The sequence below is a fragment of the Cephus cinctus genome, unplaced genomic scaffold (assembly GCF_000341935.2).
Source record: "Cephus cinctus unplaced genomic scaffold, Ccin1 Ccin1_scaffold1109, whole genome shotgun sequence".
In the NCBI taxonomy this organism is placed as follows: Eukaryota; Metazoa; Arthropoda; class Insecta; order Hymenoptera; family Cephidae; genus Cephus; species Cephus cinctus.
The window spans coordinates 64233-83492 of NW_014333618.1; the positions used below are offsets into that span (position 1 = coordinate 64233).

General features: G+C 40.2%; 1 protein-coding gene and 1 long non-coding RNA gene across 12 annotated transcripts; one reads left to right on the forward strand and one right to left on the reverse strand.

The window, feature by feature from the left end:
• Nucleotides 1–542: 542 nt before the first annotated feature.
• Nucleotides 543–18958, forward strand: LOC107272083 (carboxyl-terminal PDZ ligand of neuronal nitric oxide synthase protein). Of its 10 annotated transcripts, XM_015748852.2 has the most exons (13): nt 4463–4601; nt 5384–5972; nt 6078–6400; nt 7553–7624; nt 7779–7868; nt 8013–8071; nt 8273–8381; nt 14795–14990; nt 15885–16012; nt 16402–16587; nt 16667–16849; nt 17819–18094; nt 18174–18958. In XM_015748852.2, exons 4-13 carry the CDS (start codon nt 7565–7567, stop codon nt 18642–18644), a joined length of 1758 nt encoding a protein of 585 aa, XP_015604338.1. In that variant the 5' UTR covers nt 4463–4601; nt 5384–5972; nt 6078–6400; nt 7553–7564; the 3' UTR covers nt 18645–18958. The 10 variants fall into 10 exon arrangements, with proteins under 10 accessions (XP_015604334.1, XP_015604338.1, XP_015604337.1 ...); XM_015748848.2 differs by lacking the exons at nt 5384–5972; nt 6078–6400 and adding an exon at nt 543–1270 and having other exon boundaries at nt 4454–4601; XM_015748851.2 differs by lacking the exons at nt 4463–4601; nt 5384–5972; nt 6078–6400 and adding an exon at nt 6489–6817.
• Nucleotides 8232–10814, reverse strand: LOC107272099. 2 transcript variants are annotated; one of them, XR_001538823.2, is made up of 4 exons: nt 10676–10814; nt 8764–9015; nt 8507–8677; nt 8232–8370 (listed from the first exon to the last, which is right to left on the reverse strand). It is a non-coding gene; the product is annotated as an uncharacterized LOC107272099 (long non-coding RNA). The 2 variants fall into 2 exon arrangements; XR_001538824.2 differs by lacking the exon at nt 10676–10814 and adding an exon at nt 9568–9898.
• Nucleotides 18959–19260: the final 302 nt, after the last annotated feature.

A 19260-nucleotide genomic window follows, 5' to 3' on the forward strand; every position in this document is an offset into this window, starting at 1 on the left:
ACTGTATTACTAGTAACGACTTATACGGCCAGCATGCACTGTAAAATATAACGATTGGAAACTCAACGTGCAAGACAGTATTCATCGAACGGGCTTCGTGGGAACTAGAAAGCATCAACGAAACCAGTGGCGCACTATTTGTATGTACAAAAACGACACGTGTCCGAAGTATATACCACGTACACACTAATAACGCTTTTCCGTAATTGCTAATTCGCACTAATTCCAAGAAAATGATAAGAAATTACTGTGCATACGTTCTAACAAAATATAATAATAATAAACATCCTCCATGTTCCAATTTCTCTTTGAATCAAGTAAGAAGTTAGCTCAATCTAACAGAACGTTAAGAGATAAAAAATATTCATTGTTAAATATCATGATTCAATTTTATATATATATTTAATAATATAAATTCAAATGTTAAGGTCACTCCGAACGAATGTCGGCGAAGAAATTCCGCGTAGGCGATATCGACCGTGCGTGGGGTTAGCCGTAATGGTCACAGATGGAGCTCAGGCGAAGTATACGGACTGTTCCCGCTTTGAGGTTTGTGATTATAGCCAGCAGCCGGTTTTCAGTGTGATGCCGGTTCGGCTTACGGCGGGGATGTTTCGTATCGTTCCCAAAGGGCCATATTTACAGCCGCGCACGCTGAGCATCGCTCGTCGTGACGTGCCCGGCAAAATTATTTCATGAGAAATCCCATGTGTAACTTAACGCGATAGAGTCGTGTATTAAAATCACAAAGTGAGCGTGTTAAAGTAGTGATTACAGGAGCAAAGATATAAAATACGATACAAATACAGAGTAAAGGAATAAACGTGTCGCGATCGGTATAAAACAAATAAAAGTGATGAGTGATTATTTAAAAATAAATGTTGTCAACCCTCGTTTTATCCCTTGGATAATTAACTCGTGACATATTGTCCGTTATAGGAATGAGGTAATTCATTTCGAGTGATCGGATTTGTTACTGTTAAAAGTCGTGATTTCTCTGATTCACACAAGACTGCTTTTTTCCTTTGCTCTTGTGCTTACGGGAAGGGTGTGCGCCACTATGAAATAATGGACGGGAGTCTTCGGAATGCCACTGGCAGGTTAAGTGCTTCGCTTTGTGTAACGTAGCTTGTGGCATAGGTGGTCCTGCGGGACTGGACGTTTACAGGGCAAGAGTCCCAAGCACTGTCATCCGTTTCCAAGAAGAGAGAGGCCAGTTATGTGATGGAACATTGGTGTACGTTGGTTCACCACTGGGAAACGTGAATGTGTACGTATAGCTCCTGCCTGACTGCCTATACTAGATTTAAGCAGCGTCCACAACGGACAGAAAGTGAAAGACAGATTTTTACGAGAGAGTAGTCGATAAACAAATGTCATAACATTTCTTTTTCTTAACGTACGTAAATTGGAATGTTTCGATTTTCACGCAAGATGCACATGAAGATTCTTCTTTTGTTTTTCCATATCTGATTCTTTGTGATAGTTGCTAGTTTTGTATTTCTGATAGGATAAAATTGATGCGGTGGTTAAATTTATTTATTTATATGAGTCTGAAGGTTTTCTTTGAACAAATACCTTAGCTTCTCTGGGGTTAATACTCTGTGTGAATACCAGATCTTAGGGCTACGATTATAGACTATTATAAAATGCATGCAACGCACGATTAGCGTAATGCATATTTATTAGAGTTGGAGGTGATAGTTTGAATAAAACGACAAGCGGCCCTTGAGTAAGCACTCTGTCTCTCCGATGTGAAGACCGCTTTATTCAGGTGTGCGTACACAAAGGTGCATCCTCCCATGGAATTTGAACCTTGTATCTCGACCGAGAGATAGACCAGTAAGGTAAAATTCACGTAGAACGCCGTCCCTGATGTGTTTCACCCTATAAGAAGAGAAGCAATATATTTTATATTGTATCGGAGAGCCTAATGCGAATCTCTTGTCAGTATTTTTTTTTCGTTTAAATAAAACATTATGTGTTTGGCGTCAATCCAATATACCTATAGACTGAGATTCAGCGATTTGAATTAATTCTCGTGGGTAAACATCCCTGGACGTTAACCGTGCTTTTGTCATTATTAATAGATGACATTTGCAGAGCTGCGAATAATTTCGTATTCTCCTCACGAAGCCATATTGTATTTTCCTTCTATTACAATGGCAGCCATACACCGGGCGGACTCGAGGACTAAAAGAAATTGTTAATAGGAAGAAGGTAATTTCCTTTTCAGTATAGCTTCCTTTTCTTGTCGTCGAATCATGGTCTTGCGGCATTGGTCATTCAATCCTCTTGGATGATACTTTTCTAATGTTATTAATACCTTTAATAAATACACCTGGATCTTCTTTCGTGATAGCGTTATACGAGCTATCCGATATGTCGGTTCCTCCTAGCTTTACCTTCGCGGATTTGTGAAACAAAGCTAGCAGTCTCGGACTGTGTACATACATTCCAGAAGGAACTCTAAGAATAAATCTACCTAGCGAGTGTCAAGCAAGATACGAAGACTTTCGAGTTTGCAGCCTGTCGAGGCCCTCGGCCTTCTAACTTCTTCCTCGACCATTTACCACAAGGATACTTCCATCTCCTTCTCTTAATCTCAGATTGGCTTCGGTAACGTGCAGCTGCTGTTTCTTTGCTTCGAAACTCACAGAACCTTTCAAAGCATCCTTGCACGATACAGGATCATCGGACTCATGCATTTATCCACCGATTCTCCTTTGTTTGACATTTATAAGACACCCTGTATATGGACGCCGCTTCACTCTTCCCTTGTGATACAAATCCTTCTAGAGGGTTTCCAAGCGTTGAAAGATTCTTCAGGTATCTACGCACTGTAATCATCTGATAAAAAGTTAAATAAACGAAATAGATAAATATATCAAATATGGCGGCAAAGTTTAAAACGACAATAAATCGTTCTCTGTTCTCGACTGGCTATATTATCGATATCGAGTTTATTTTCTCATTTGATTTATTTAGTCTGTCGAATAAAGTTTTCCGATAAATAAACCATTGACAATTTACCCAAGCCTCTGTCTTTAATTTCTTTTGACTTTACTTTTATTCAGTGTACTCATAAATCAAAAGTCACAACATTTCGTTAACACGTTCAATCATGTGAATTATCATCGTAGAATATTTCAATGGTTTGTCGTTAGTCCTGTCCACACCGTCACGAGCGTCCATTCGCCTTTGATCGTTTCAATTCCATTCCGCAGCGCCATCTGCAACTTTTATATAAAATGAACGATGATCGAGTGCGTTCTTGGACTATTTTCTTGGTTGGCTTAACGCGTTTCCCACTGTCAGGATTACAGGGGAGTACGATGGATAGTTGGATAGATGGATGGATGCTACAATTTCGTATCTTATGAAAACAGGCTCGCCGAGCCAAGTCAGTTTTGCGACTGTCGTCAATTGGCCCAACGGATTTTTTCAGCATTCAAACGTTATTTATCGCCGACTAGAATTTAATCGCCTCAGTCAAATGAAATATCCACAATTTATATTTCAATCGACATGTAAACTGCATCTCATATTTTTTTTCATAGGATATTTTAAAAAAATGGCTCTGATACGATGTACTCGAAAAAATCATTTTACGACCATCCGTCGGAACGCGATATACGCAGGTAACGAAATACCAGAATACAATGGAATCATTGTCTTATTTTTTTACCCAACATGTGACCTAATATTTCATTTATTTGTGAATTATATCGTTTGCACGTCCATCAGATATTTATTGCTTTTCATAACGGACTTGAAATTGAAAATGGTCCGAATTTTTTTTCTTCCAGCCACAATTTTCTTTGACATTGTCGCCCTTGTTTTTTTTAGTTCTTCTACAAAGGACATACCTTTTCAAATAGAACGAGGGAATCATAAATCTTTTCCAATAGTGTCTCCTCTCCTCGGTCTAAGAAATATCCAAGGGTTCTAACCTATATCGAAAACCCTCTAGCGAAAATTCGTTCGATTTACGTCTACAGACCTGAAGGATATCCGAAAATCCACTTCGCTCTCCTAACTGACTGTGAAACAATCCATTTCGTGGAAATCGATATACTCCAAATTACGTTATCCCTGGAATTAAATTTATCACAAAAGTTTTCGCTTTACCATTCCATCGTTTATGATTGCCAATGTCTCCCTGGCTCGATTGGATTCCAATCTAGACACATATGGAATAGGTCGGCTTGACAAATTTATTAAAATTTTCAATGAATCCAGGAACGCTCTGATATGAATATAAAATCCTTTGATAATAACACAGAGTACGTTGATGTCATATCAGGTACCTATGCAATGTACTTTGACACAGGGTTATGCAGATTGCACGTGAAACATGCAAATTGTTATACCTACTAGAAATTAATGATGACAATAATTAAACTGCTATTATTGAATTTTTAATTATATTTTTCAATCTATTTTCTTACAGCGGAGCTAGAGGAGCATAATCGGATGAAGTCGGGCCAAGCATGCCCTCTAAGAAGCAGTACAACCTCGTGCATAATGACGAGTACGATACGCGAATACCGCTGCACAGCGAGGAGGCCTTCCATCGTGGAATTATTTTCCACGCCAAGGTACAGCACAGCGTAGCACGTAATAGCAATAGCGCACTTTAGTACAGCGCAATCCATTTCTCCGTATATACGTAATATACGCGATACTACGTACTGTATTTTTTCTACGGAGCACGCTCGCCATGTTATTCGTGATTTCCTTAGGAATTTCATTTTACCATCCACTACCTTCGCTGCTACGTTTCACCCTGAAGCATGCTTTGGGAGAGTGGGAATAAAGCAATTTTATATTCACCAAGTAGAATATATATATATATCTTCTATCCGATAAAACGCATTGTGACGCTTCGATTTTTCTCTTATGGTAATGTCGGTCGAAGGTTCTATCGAGTTCAGTGCTGGCAATGTCACTTTACATATTTACTGAATCGGACTGGGAACGAATAGTAAGATCGTTCTATATCAACGTTCATATCTTCCTGACGCCGTCGCTGCGGATTCCAATTGAGATTCTCGTGGAAATTCAGAATGAACGAGAGGAAGATACCTGATAAACTTTATTTGCGAATCTTCAAGCAACTTCTGGATTATTCGATTATTCTATTATATTTGTCACTGTTACGTCATAAAAATACGATTGTCATTCCTGATAAGCTTCTTCAGTCTTTTTGCCAACCGTTATCAGTTCTTCGATAATTTATACATTTCTCATACCTCAGGTAGGTTGCGTGTCGAACGTCTAAATTATTTTTCTGACAAACTGCAATCAGTTTGATTGACCTTTCCGAAAATTTTTGATTGGTGGTTAGATATATTAATTTTTTTTATTTAAAATTTTTTAGACCTATGGACCATACACGTCACAGCATCCAATCTGATCTAGATCGATAAGACGAATATCAATCAAAGAAACTGTACTCGATGGACCATAAGGATTATCATTGTCAAAGTACAGAGACAGTTCAAGATATTGCAATATCATAAGTAAGAATAGATTAGACGTGGATAAGATTAGATGCACTAGACGGTGCATCTTCTAGACCTGTCGCAGAGCACGCGACGACGACGCCGTCAACGACGACAGCGACGACGACGCCGACGACGCAGGATATTTTTGGAGCTTGCTACCGCTACCATAGTCCTATGACGTCACTTTGCACGTGTTTATTTCAGTAGCTCTCGTTCTGAGAAAAGGTGAAGCTTTTGTGCTGCTCGGATATACTCATAAAAGCTGCGTACACGCAATTGCGTATCCACCGTTACATCTCCGTTATCATTCCACGTATTTACATCGGCATCAAGTTCCCGGAAGAATTCTCTACCAGCTCTGACCATCATTATTAACCAAACTCAGTCTGGATGCTGGAGCGTAATCTTCCTGGCACTGTAGGTCGACCTTATATGCGTATAAAAGAAATTGAATACATGGAGGTACAGTTTTTCAAAGAAATTTTCGTTATCGTCAAGTAAAAGGATGTTGAATCCAAGTCCAGTTAACTGAAAGTCTAATCTCTGTTTTTGTTTCCTTCATTTTAGTCCCAGTGACATTTCGGATTCGTCGCACTTGGAATTGTTATTAATTTCACTGGATTGAATCCTGAAGTCGACCAAAGTATCAGATCTCGTTTAAGTCAGCGTGGAAGATGCTGCTATGAAAAAGTATAGAAGAGGAGCAAAAAGAAATAGGAAAATAGTCCCGAAGATACAAAAGAAGTCGTTTGGATGACGTCGAGACCTAGTCGTTGCTCCAATTTCTATATTTTCTCTGGTTCAAGCTGATCCACTGCAGCGTCACTTCCAACCTCTTTCGTCTTTGCACACGTGTGTGCATATGCGATACGACCTGCACGTGGCCGAACGTAACTCAAGCAGGGATTTCTAAATTCGGATTATGCCTGTTCTCTTACTCTCTTTCTATTTTCTATGTTACATTGATATATCTAGATACTTGTAACTATCATCCTGTCTTACAACTTGAGACTATTGCCAATAGATAGCGTGTCTAGGATCACGTATTATCACCTTCCTTGGCTAAACCTTCAGTAGATTTCAAAGCGTGTCTAGTACACGTCTTCTTAGTGTGACTGGTTAGACTTCGGAGTGAGGTGTTATTTTGCTTACTTATTGTCAGACATGCGAATGTAAAGCCTTGTTTTCAAGTGAACATTTCTTATGGCAGTGCGCGATGGAATTAGAACAATATACTGTCATTAGACTAGGATTTCTGGCGTCTCATTGTATAAGCAACCTGTCACCAACAGCTGATTTCTAGCTTGGTATATATATATATATATATATATATATATATACATACATATAGATTATTTTTGCGATTCATATTACCTATTTAGAACGGATCCTGCGTATAAACGCAACGCACCTGCGTATTTACACCAGGCTTACAGGCTTATTGTAACGTGCGGTTTATGGAATTTATTTGTGCGGCTCAATGTCTTTTCACTGTATCTATTCATTCCTGAAAAGGAAATTGAATGCTCAGTGATTTTTGAGACTTTGACTTAGGTTAATGCTGAGTCTAGGTATCTCTGACTAATATAAGATCTCTTGGGACTTTATACAGGATTTACCGGGTTCATGGGCGCTTTGCATTTCCTGATTGCATTATAAGGAAGTCCTGTTGACTTGAGGTTATGTAACAATGGAACACAAGCTTGTCTTTCAGATGATTATAGGTGTTTGCTATTGTTGTATTATGGGTGAATTGAAAGTTTTGATATTTTACACTCAATTAATTATTCTTGCTTTCTACTTGAAACAAAAACAAAAGGAATGCCAGGCCGTGAAACGTAGCGCTATTAGCAGTCAATCCAGTGCATTGTGAGTCATTTAACGCAATAGTTCCTGAGGCTGTGAATTTATAGTCAAGGAAGTGAAGGGTGCTAATCGTACAGTGCTGATAACAAAGGGAAAATAAATTTCTCTTTACTTCTATTAAATCTACATTATTCGACGTTATAACATGTACATTAAGGTGCGTTTCTTGCTTGCAGTTTATCGGATCTATGGAGGTACCCAGGCCCACTAGCAGAGTGGAGATCGTGGCGGCGATGCGGAGGATCCGGGTGAGTTTGCTTTTCGTTGAGAATTATAATCTTTACGCTAAGTATCAATAACTGGTAAGCTTTCTAGTGAATAAGCTATTCAGCATGAATTTGTTTCTTGCACTGTTATCAGTGTGATTATAATATTCTGTAAAAATTTATTTACCATTGACAGTACGAGTTTAAGGCCAAGGGGATCAAAAAGAAGAAAGTGACGTTGGAGGTGTCTGTGGATGGATTGAAAGTGACTCTACGGAAGAAGAAGGTAATAATTTTATGATAGATTTTTGAAAATTAATTTTTAACAAATTTTCAAGTTTCTCATACAAAAGTTCAATACGTCTAACAATAAGAGCTTATTACATCTGTATCCATGTATTAAAATTCTTTTTATAATTTATTGTTACAGAAGAAACAACAATGGATGGACGAGAATAAAATATTCCTGATGCAGCATCCAATATACAGGTTATCCTCTTATACGTTTTTTCCAGAAAGTCTTGTTACTCTGCCTTTCCACGCTTCCTTCCTATTTTCCATTTCCGTGGGGCGAGTCGCGCTGATTTTCTTTTTCTTTTGAGCACGTCAGTCTGAGTCAAGATAATTTATACATGAGATTCTCACCTTTATACTCATCGGCTTCGAATAAGATATCTTTTTTATTTTCAGGATATTCTACGTCTCTCACGACAGCCATGATTTGAAAATCTTCAGTTACATTGCTCGTGACGGTAGCAGCAATACCTTCAAGTGTAACGTCTTCAAATCTAGTAAAAAGGTAAATAAAGATAAATATTCAAATTTACTCTTGTGACTCTTGCACACTTAATGGAATCATACGATTCAGCAGGGTCGCCACGAAAAATTTATACAATCGTTATCTCTTTATTCTAAAGGGTTTACCATGGCGCTTTGCTGTATGAATAAACAATGAAAGTGGATCGTGCCAGCTTTGATTCTCCTTTAAATGTTTAACTCGTCACTGGCAAAATGATCTTCGCCATTTGCATGACAGTACCGACTGGATGTTGCATTAATATAATCAATGATGAAGTTTTGATTCTCCCTGTCAGTCTGTAAGAAACACAAATAGAAGCCATTTCGGTCTTATCTAAATTTTGGTATTAAAAAAAGACGTAGAATAAAAATACCATGGATACCTTAGTAATTCGCTTAGTCAGTTATAAAATATCTAAATATATAATCCAGACTCGATTCAGCGACTGACTGTATAACGCTGACGATATTCCGTTCTCAGATATCACTTTTATTTGTCCAATATGGCTGCCAAAAGAGCAGCGCCCCCCTAACCGTACCATTACAATTTTATTCAGTCATAAACTGTTCAATCCTTTATTTATGACGGGGTTGGGGGACGCCATTAACAACCCTGCTAAACTACACTGCGTTTGCTAAGCAGGTAGATAAAATAAATAACATTGCGGTAAGTATAGATTGCATTTGTAACAAATTCCATCAGCAAAGCCATAGGACTTTGGCCACGTAAATCTTTAATCGTACACGGTATAGTACGGGTAGAGGGACGGTTTAAAAATCTTGCGTTATACAAAGCCCAAGCCAGGGAAGTGCGTCAGCGATTCGCGTCAGCAATAAAGCAATATCTATAAACACGGAGGAAACTACGCTTAGCTGTCTCACGCCTGTCTCAAAGCTGTCCTCGTGTCCGCGGCGGGAATGGAATCGCGACGATTACGTTAAAAAATAAAAAAGAAACCGGACTATTGGAATTCCGTTAATTGAGAGCCCAGAGTTACGTCGCTGGGCTATGTGATTTTTCACCTGGCAATTCCGTCCCGATCGAAAGTCACTTGGAACTCTTCCATGTGCACGAAAATACGTTGGACTAATTTGTAATAACGACGAATTAAAATAGTCGGCTCTGAGAAGGACAACGGAAATATGGAAAATCTTTTGAATTTAAAATATATACAATCGCAACTTACCATAAATACACTCCGAGGAGTTATCTTCGTATGATTATCTTTGATAAATATTTACTGCATTTTTCCACGCGATATACGCGTTTACAACGAGCGATCCTAGTACGGATTTAAATTCTTACCCGCCGCACAGTCTTTCTACTGTTTACCCTCGTGCGACTGACTTCACGCTAAAGAAATAATGCAGGTGCGCTCGGCCGAAGCTCACGGCGTAAAAAATGAAGGTTAAGCGAAAAAGGACATCTTGGAACGTTAACAATGGGACATTGACGTTATTCTAAGAAAGTTCTTCGACGCTCATAGAACCGAGCTGTGAGATAGAGCGAATCACCCTTTTGTATTGGCAGCCGTGGGCTTTTATGACTTCCTCGAGTTTGGTGTCCCTGGAGTTTGTGGAACTTCGAATGCACGTGTCTTTGACAGTTAAGAAGGAATACGAGGTCAGCGAGCGGAATTAGACGGTGCGTTATTAAATCTAAAAATGATCTAAAGTCGAACGGTATAAAATCTAAAGGACCGAAGACACGCGTGGACCAGTAGAAAATTGGACGTTGCACCACTCTCTGCACGATGCCTAAAAGCTGCTTTACGTTAAATGGGGTAAATAAAAATTGTACGGTTCTATTCACGGAGCGTGACGGTCGCCGGGTACGTTACGGGTCCGTGGTACGTGGACTTATAATAATTTCACGGATTCACGTAGTAGCTGGCGTTTTATCAACTGACATTATTATCCGCTATAAATAGGTGTTGCGCTTTTCACAAGGCATAAACAAAATCGTCCGGATGATCCCTGCGGTTTCATATACATATATCAGTGCCAAAGGAGACAGATGCATGCCGGGAATATTTTATAGTTCTTCGCGTAAGAGCGCGGTCGGTATAAAAGAAGATAGACCGAGAGAGCGATACGTCAAATTGTAGAGGAGAGACTGAGATAAATAGGATGGAAAAGCAGAAATAATAAGGCTAGTGAAAGAAATAGAAGTGAGAAGAGTATAGACCAAGAGCCGACTGTACATACAACAGCGGGTAGGAGGTTATTAAAATAGCTCGTATAGTCTGCCGACGCGAGACGCCCTCAGTTCGTGGTTATGTTCGCCGCGTATACCTTTCGCATTGTCCCACGTTGCGAGTAAACGAGAATCACGCGAGACAGCCACCCAGCAGACGTGCATATCTCAGCCAGTCAGCCACCCAGCCAGTCCACCGGCTTAATAGTCTATACAGTCAACAGTAAAAGCAGTCGCTCGGTCGTTTGGTCTCACAGCGAAGCAGACGAAAAACCAAGCGGCCAACAGGCCTGCCAACGACGCTATAACCCAAGCGAGCTACGAGGCGGCAGCCTCTCCAGTCTGCGACGGCCTGCGTCGAGTTCCCCCGCGGAAACGCCATTAAGCTTCGAACCGAGAATATTAATGCACTTATAAATAAGCCCGAGGAAAAATAATCGAAAGCCAACGATGACGGCCTCGCACGGAAGGCTTCGCACTACCGTCCAATTAAATATCACGGAAAAAGAGCGGCAAGCCAAATCAGTATGACTTTATAAATCGAATCGTACCATGACGACGTAAATAATTCTTATTGCCTATGTACAGGCTCGCCCTAAATCACATTAAACAACAGGCCGGAGCGTCGATGCGATTCTTCGAAAGAGAAATATGCGCACTACCTTCAGTACGTTCTTTGTTAAATCAGTCTGAGATGACTTGAAACTGAAGCTATTTGTGATATCGACACCCACACGAATGCCAAGCACTATTGACTATGGCTCGCGTGTCTAACTAATCAACTGGCTTTTATTGTGATACCTACTGGCAGCCGGGTGTTTATCGTATATGGTGACTTTGTCTCGGGCGATAATAATAAGTGTACCACTACACGTGTTCGGTTAATCTGACACAATCGTAACGTCTGTGCTGTTATCAGTGATCCACATGTATCCCCTTTCGTTGTATACAATTCGGATTCGTGGCTATCTTCGTGTCTCTCTACTCCCTCGGGATTCATACCTCCTGTATTAATTAAACGGGACTGAACTCATCAGTAGGACTTTCACACTTGGATTACATCTAATCGCGCTTTTCGTTCCCTGTACAAATTTTATTCTCTGTCTCTCTTGCTCTTAGCTTAGGATGAAATACGACTAGCACCCTTGTCGCTGCACGTTCACAAATTCTTAACTCTTGTACTTGGCAGTTCTCATGATTTACTATTGTCTACCGTAAGGGAAGTCTTAAGGCCTAATAATTCACAACAAACATCCTGTCACTTAGTACTTCATACTTCTCAGGGTACTAAGTTCTTCTCGCGAAGCCTCCATTGTTACACGTATATTTGACTGAAGGCTATTTATGAAACTAAAGGGAAAAAACATTAACGCAAAGGCAAATTGCCAAGTGGCGAAGAGACTTGAAAAAAAAAATTCCTTGATATACACATATTACTTTTTACTTTCTTTCTTTTCACTCATCCGTTTTTCTTCAATATTCTCCTTTCTCATAACCCCGTCCTTTTCATACACCTCAGGTGTGCTTCTTCAAGTCTCTCACTCGAAGAATGCCCAGACGTTGTTTCACATTCCCCAATCTCTTCTCCAGTATGTATGTTTCTTGTATCTGTCTCTGAAGTATCCGACGGGCTTTGGGTATGCCTTTAAAAAAAAGGCGTCGATAAGGCAGGCTCATCTTAGGGCGACTGATTCGCATTGAAACGACGCAAATTTCATTGCAGTCCATGCCAATGTTTATACGGTGTTCGGTAGTGCCAGTTTTCATGCGAGCGACAAGTGCACAGTGAAACCTTGTTCCATCAGTCGTTCTCGATCGTTGGCAAATTTGATAGGAAGTTTTGCTACTATTTAAAAAAAATATTTATCCACTCGATAAACCTTTAATTCTACCCACAAAAAATTGGATCACTGTTAACGGCACTGGTAACGCGTTACGTAACGTGTATTGTAAAATGATAAGGAGCGACCGGATGCCGTGGAAATAGCGACATGCTCTACGATATTCTGCCATCTGATACCAATATCGATATCACCGAGTCTCTGTCGAATTAGCGTGGAAAGGACGTCCACGATGTTGCAAAACTCAACGAAGCAAGCTGGCGCACCAGGGGATCTTCCGTCGCCCGGAAGCGTCAGCTCCGGCGGTAGTCCCAGTCCAGGAAGTCCTGGCTACGAAAGCGCAAGGCCGAGGAAGAAACTGTCATTCAAGGAACCCGAGATATTCGGATACTACATGAAGATGAAAAAGCCGTCCAGCTCCTTGAAATCATCTCTCCAGCAATCGGTATCCTCTACTTCCGGTTTTACCTTCGACGAGAATCCATTCGAGGAGGAGAATGTCGACCTGGACGAGCTCGAGGTAAATTGCAAGCTTTCCGAGGTACTGCGCTCTTTATTATATACACGTGCGAATAAAATCTGCTTGTCACGTTGAGGGAGGGTAGGAATCTCACGAAGGGTGTCAATGCTTCTTTTTATACATTGCTTTAAGAATTTCACGGATGGCCGGATATCGGTTCACTGATAATACAGAAAGTTCACTGTGAGAATCTTCTGTCCTGGATGCTAGGGAATTTTTCCGATATTCTTCGTCGCGGGTTGGTATCAGTCACGAGTACCTTGAATCGAGCGTGCTGACACCATTTTGAATTTTCAAAGAAATATTTCTTTCGATCGTTGCGTCCTTGTGCGAATATATATTTTTTTGAGATATTTAATTAACGTAGTAACTGTATTCATTGTGAATATTTTTTTTATTAGTAAATCGTTCGATCTAGCATTAATTCGATCAACGTCGCCCGAGGAATTAGTTCGAAGCTCGGAAGTTCCGACCGACGTCGTGACAGTTGTGACAAAGAGGCTTAACGAGTCTGGGAAGCCTCGACGAATTTGCCCGATTACGAGTTTCGCATTACAAAGTTTCGCCTGTATCTGAAACGTGAATCGAACTGACAGGTTCGAAGCTCTTTTGGCTCTGGAAACCATTAATAGTTTGAACTTGTGGTAAAACGCGGCTGACTGCCCCGACGAAAATAGGTTATGTGAATAGGAAGGCCCATATCGTGAGGCAAGGAATCACAAGATAAAGAAGAGCTCGGAAATACTGTAACTAAACTACAGTCAGGTTTTATTATACAAACTCAACACATTTATCCTAATCTTTAAGGTTAATCGTATGAAAAAGTGCTTTTTCTCTTTATCGTATTGGCGGGAATCTCATAAATTTCAAATCGAACTTCGCGATCCGTCGAATAACTATTCGAGCATAAACCATTGGTTCACGAGTTAGCGAAGCTATCGTAGACTCGAGACGATTTATATACAAAAACGTTAGAATTAAATAGCCGTCGACAGAAATATTTCCGGTCGTTAACCTTACTAACTCTTTCTTCCCTGTGATCGAAAATGCTGTTGAAATACATTCGACTCGTTGCCGCACTGGCGTTAGGTAAATTTTTACCAACGTTAATGGCTGCCATTATTAATTTCACGCGGTCAGTGAAAAGACTGGTATAATTCAGGCGTACGCCAGCGTGGGAAGAATTAATTGTCTCATTATTTATAATTTTATTAAAGACATTAATAAATGTTGCTTGCGAATTCGAGTAAGCACGTTGGTAACACGCTATGGTTTAAGACAGAGAAAATTAATGTCTGCAAGATTTTTTTTTTTTTTTAACAGAAGATATTAACATCACTTAGTACGTAGTACAAAGATTTATCGTTATTTCACTAACGAACTGGACCAATATACTTCTTAAGACATTTTATACTGTCAATAGCAATCTGTCTATCCATATAAAATATATGAAACTTCATGGCTGCAGTCTTTCTGCACAATATATGTATACCCGTATGTGAGCTATCAAAATATATACCTAAATATTCAAAAATATTTTTACATAGCCCTGCACTCATGTATATAAAATATTTTTTACAGAGACCAAGGACCTGGTATTTTCATACTTACAAAGTATACGTATCCCTGGACTTACTCTTCATCCCTTGAAAAACTAACAAGAATAACAAAGACAATGTCCTGCAAGAAATTCCCTACAAATATCTTCATACTCATCCTACAAATCCTTGAATGAAAACGTTCTTGAACATATATGCGTTTAATATATATGTATTATACATATATATCATCAGACTCAACATCCCCAAGGATCAGTATGTCCTTTTCTATTCTAATGATCTCCTTGAACTTTGCAGAGCCAGGCGATGCGCGTTGTGAGAACCGTAGGACAAGCTTTCGAAGTGTGCCATAAGCTGAGTTTAAATACCGTCGGTGAGGAACGTGGGGAACGTGATCGAGAGAGAGAGAATCAGCACCAGGACGAGGATTACGAGGATCAGGATGAGACCGCAAGTGAGCAACCACAGCCATCGCCAGTCTCAGTGCACAAGGGTTAGTATCGATTAATCTGATACCATTTGTGTCTGAGTCCTAGACATGGTATAACGTAGTGTGCCAAATGGTACTTTGTTCTGTTTTGTCTAACGTCAATCCTGTTTGCTAATGCATATAATGACTTGGTCATTTTCCATGGCTGCACGCCGTCTGTCTAGGTACGTCTGTCTTCGGGTAATAAAAACCCTGGGGTAAACGAGAAAGAAGGGTCAGAGGAGGATATCGCGTGACGGCAATGAACTCTGCTGCTAGACGTCTAGGACATCATAGTCAGATGTCATCAGGACTGGGAGTGGTCTCTTTTGTCTTTTTCTATTTAATTACTAGCTGCACTAATTATCGATTAGGGTTATGTTACATTGTGCAGTGTCTTACATTCGTGTTAGAATGGCAGTGGAGTTTGTATATGAGTGTCATGGTGAAAAGCTAGTAGATATTACAAAACGGAAATGTACTTTCTAAAAGTGTTTTAAAGTCTTTAAGTTACCATAGGTTCTAAAGGAAACGACGTGATTCCTCTACGTGACTCGAAGCTTCTACGGCCACGACTTCCGCAATGCGTTACCAGTATATTCAAAATATTTATCGACTTCGCTCTCTTGGTTGTTTCGCTTAGTCGTTAACCTCCTACTGACTTTTGCGACTGTTTACACCGTGGCTGTTCTGCTGGATATATTTTACATCTCATGAATGATTCCGGAGAGGGAATACGCTTTTCCGGTTTATGAGAGTCTAGATGGATCTCGTCTCTTACAAGTCAGACAGACTGATAGAATATTTGAGGTGGTTCCTATTAGATCCTCTTGTGGTTTTATACGTAGCACGTATTCACTCAGGAGATCAGGATATTTATCCAGGTGTCCGTAAAGAATTCAATTTCACACGTTTCAGACATTTCTCTCCTGGGAGATGGAGAGGATACGGTCCAGGAACAACAGACTTCAGTACCTTGTCTGCTGAGATCACACGAGGTACCAGCAACGACAGCTTCCACTTCACCCATCCAACAGTCCCCATCCGTACGTAATACATAATATTTATATTTTATTTATGAAATTCTACATTGAAAACCAGCCTTAAGGACTGACTGTGCTCTGTTTATCACATAGAAGAGCCAAACTTATCGCTATGAGTATCACGTAGCAAGCGCATGTATGGTTTTACAAAGTGTGAATACCTCCAAGCACCCCTACTTAACCAAGGACTCTAAGGGTATAACCACAGGAACATTCTCTGGTCTTATGAAGCACTAAGCTCGACTTATTCAGTTAAATTCATCAGGAATTCACATTGTTCCCGGCCATTAGAGTCGAGTCCATTTTACTTGCATTCACCTTCGCTGCGCTCCCATTAGTTCCAATTCCGGTACGTTCCTTTTTTTTATATATCCTTTTCTACCATTATCTAGGGTACGGTTACATCCGACAGCGGCGGATTACTGGTAGGAGGTGAACTGACAGCCTTGAAGCATGAGATTCAGCTACTTCGTGAACGACTGGAGCAACAAGGACAGCAGACCCGTGCAGCAGTCGCTCACGCGAGACTTCTGCAGGATCAATTGGCGGCTGAAACGGCTGCACGCGTCGAAGCTCAAGTAACTCCCGGTTTTGATTTTTCAGAATCGTTATTTTATTTTTCGTTCATCCCTCCTTCACGGTATCGTTCATCCTCAGGCACGGACTCATCAACTGCTCGTGCAGAACAAGGAGCTCTTGGAACATATAGGCGCTTTGGTTGGTCATCTTCGTGAACAGGAACGTATCTCGGGCAGTCATATCAGTCCTCAGTCTCAGGTTCCTACTGGCACAGCTATGCCGCAAACACCAACCGTTCCTGACTTGTCGACTCTTGGCCAGGTAACTCTCTACCGAATACCATGAATCCGCTCGACAGCCAGCAATTCTTCCTGCCTGCCTACGATGCGTACGCATTAACGCTTAACACGATGCATCTGTACTTTTATAGTATATATATAACATAACATAACACGTTTTGTACTGATTTTTTAAAAGTTTTTAATAAACCAATCTTCTCTGACAAACATCACACTTTACGTTTTACAGCCTGCCGTAATATTATATTTAAGTTACTTAACGATCATTTAGTGTCGGTATTTGATTTTGTTTTATGAGTTTTGCGCGCTTATACATACAATTTAATATTTAAGGGATACATCCAAATATTCTCATATACTTGCGATACTGTCTTAACGTTTCGTCGCTGAGACGAAATCAATATCGAAGCCTTAGTACCGACTGCAGTAACAGAGAATGAAAGCACTGTACAGTTTATACTGAGTGGAACGAATGAGCTGTTTTTTTAAAGTGAACGTAAATATTTCGCTACTACTTTGCATCGCAGGAACGTTGTCTCCTTTCTATAGAGATGTCGACTGATCTCAAGAAAGTGAAGTGATTTAATTGTGATACTTGCTAATACAATAATTATTAAGCACCAGTGTGACGGTGTTGTCCGACAGGTCTTCGCACGGGATTTTGGATTTTACGCAACCAACAAATGCTAGGTAACGCTATAAAGGACTGATGATTGAAGCAAGGTCGTTAGAAAATTAATGTATTGTCGACCAAGTACGGTTCTTGTTTTTATATGCACATTAAAATCCTCCTTTACGTTGTAACTAACTATACCATAGACCAGCCAATGAAATCCAGTCTTACCATAAAGTCCAACACCTTCCCGTAGTAAACCATGTATAAAAACGACCCCTACTTTTCACAGCTTTGATTTACACTCGGCAATACATTAATGGTGAATTTGATCCTTTTAACAAATTTTTTTTGGTAACTTACTTTTTCCACGTGCAGTCTCAGCGCACCGGGGGTCAAAGCTCGCCTTGGGAATTGGATCCGCCGCCATTCTCCTTCTACTCCTATCCGCCAGATCGGATTTATTCTGGAAATCCTGGAGCCATGGGAGTTCAGCCTACCAGTAATTCCACAGATCAGCTACACTTTCAGACCCAGTTACTTGAAAGGCTTCACAATATAAGTCCGTATCAATCTCAAAGGTCCCCTTATACCACACCATCACCTTATCCAATGGGACCTGGTCTACTATTACCACCAGCCAGTAGACCATCTGTAAGTATATTTGAAATATGTAATATTCAATGTTATAGAATAATAGAACAAAGATATTGAGCGTGTTCTTCATTCACAGAATTCCACGCAGTTGTCACCAAACTCCATGTCCCTTCGTGTATCTCAGGCGAACAGTTTCTCATCGTCCCCAGTAATGAGCCACAAGCTGGAAAATTACATATCCGGCTTGAATATTATCGAGGATGAGCAGTCAGCTTTTATTAAGCCACTACCATGCCAAGGAATACCTGGTCAGAGTACACCGGATGGTGATGTTAAAAATCAAAGACCAATCCTCTTCGAGGAACCTCCACCTATAATACTGGATCCACCACCTCAGGGTAAACGGACGGAACAAGCTAGCAAGCAGATACGGGACACTTTGTCCCCGGGTGGTGAGAAAAGTACTCAGAATCAAAAGAACCTGGTCAACATTCTCAGGACACCTGGACCTCCGCCGTCAAGGACTACTAGTGCTCGATTACCTTCGCGAAGTGACCTCATGTGTCAGGTTCAGAGGACTACCTGGGCTAGACATACGACTAAATAGACATTTTCTCTCTCTTTCAATAACGCTTAAGGCGACAGCACTTAAATAAATAAGGAGGACGATCCTAAATGTGACTATAATGTTAAGCACGTCGCCATTTTCACCCTGAAGTATCCGCAACGTATCCCCGGCTGAGTTATTCACAATTTCCCATGAACGTTTACACTCTCAGGATGCTGAGCTCGTATCAAATCTTCAACTACAGTACCACCAATCAATTGTGTATATACATAGTAATACGGAAACGTGTAAATTTTTGTAAGACAGCTTGCTCGTAATTAGACACATTTAGAAATAAAAGTAGAGCATTGGGAGCTAAGTTACGTTTATTAAAGGCCAATCCTGTTTGTATCGGCTTACAGTATTCAAAGGAGCTGTATAAGTTTTACAATGTTTAGACAGACGTTGATCTGTAGAAAGACATTTAGATAGATTCAATATATATATATATATATGAAATAAGAAGATTTACATATCGGACCGTTCGATCTGCGTAATGTTACAGAGAAGAAAAACAACACTTTCTTTTTAACCGTCAAACGTCCCAATCTATTGGTAGTACCGGCGTGTTACATTCGCATGGACATTTCTATTATCTAACTCGGATTAGACCTTT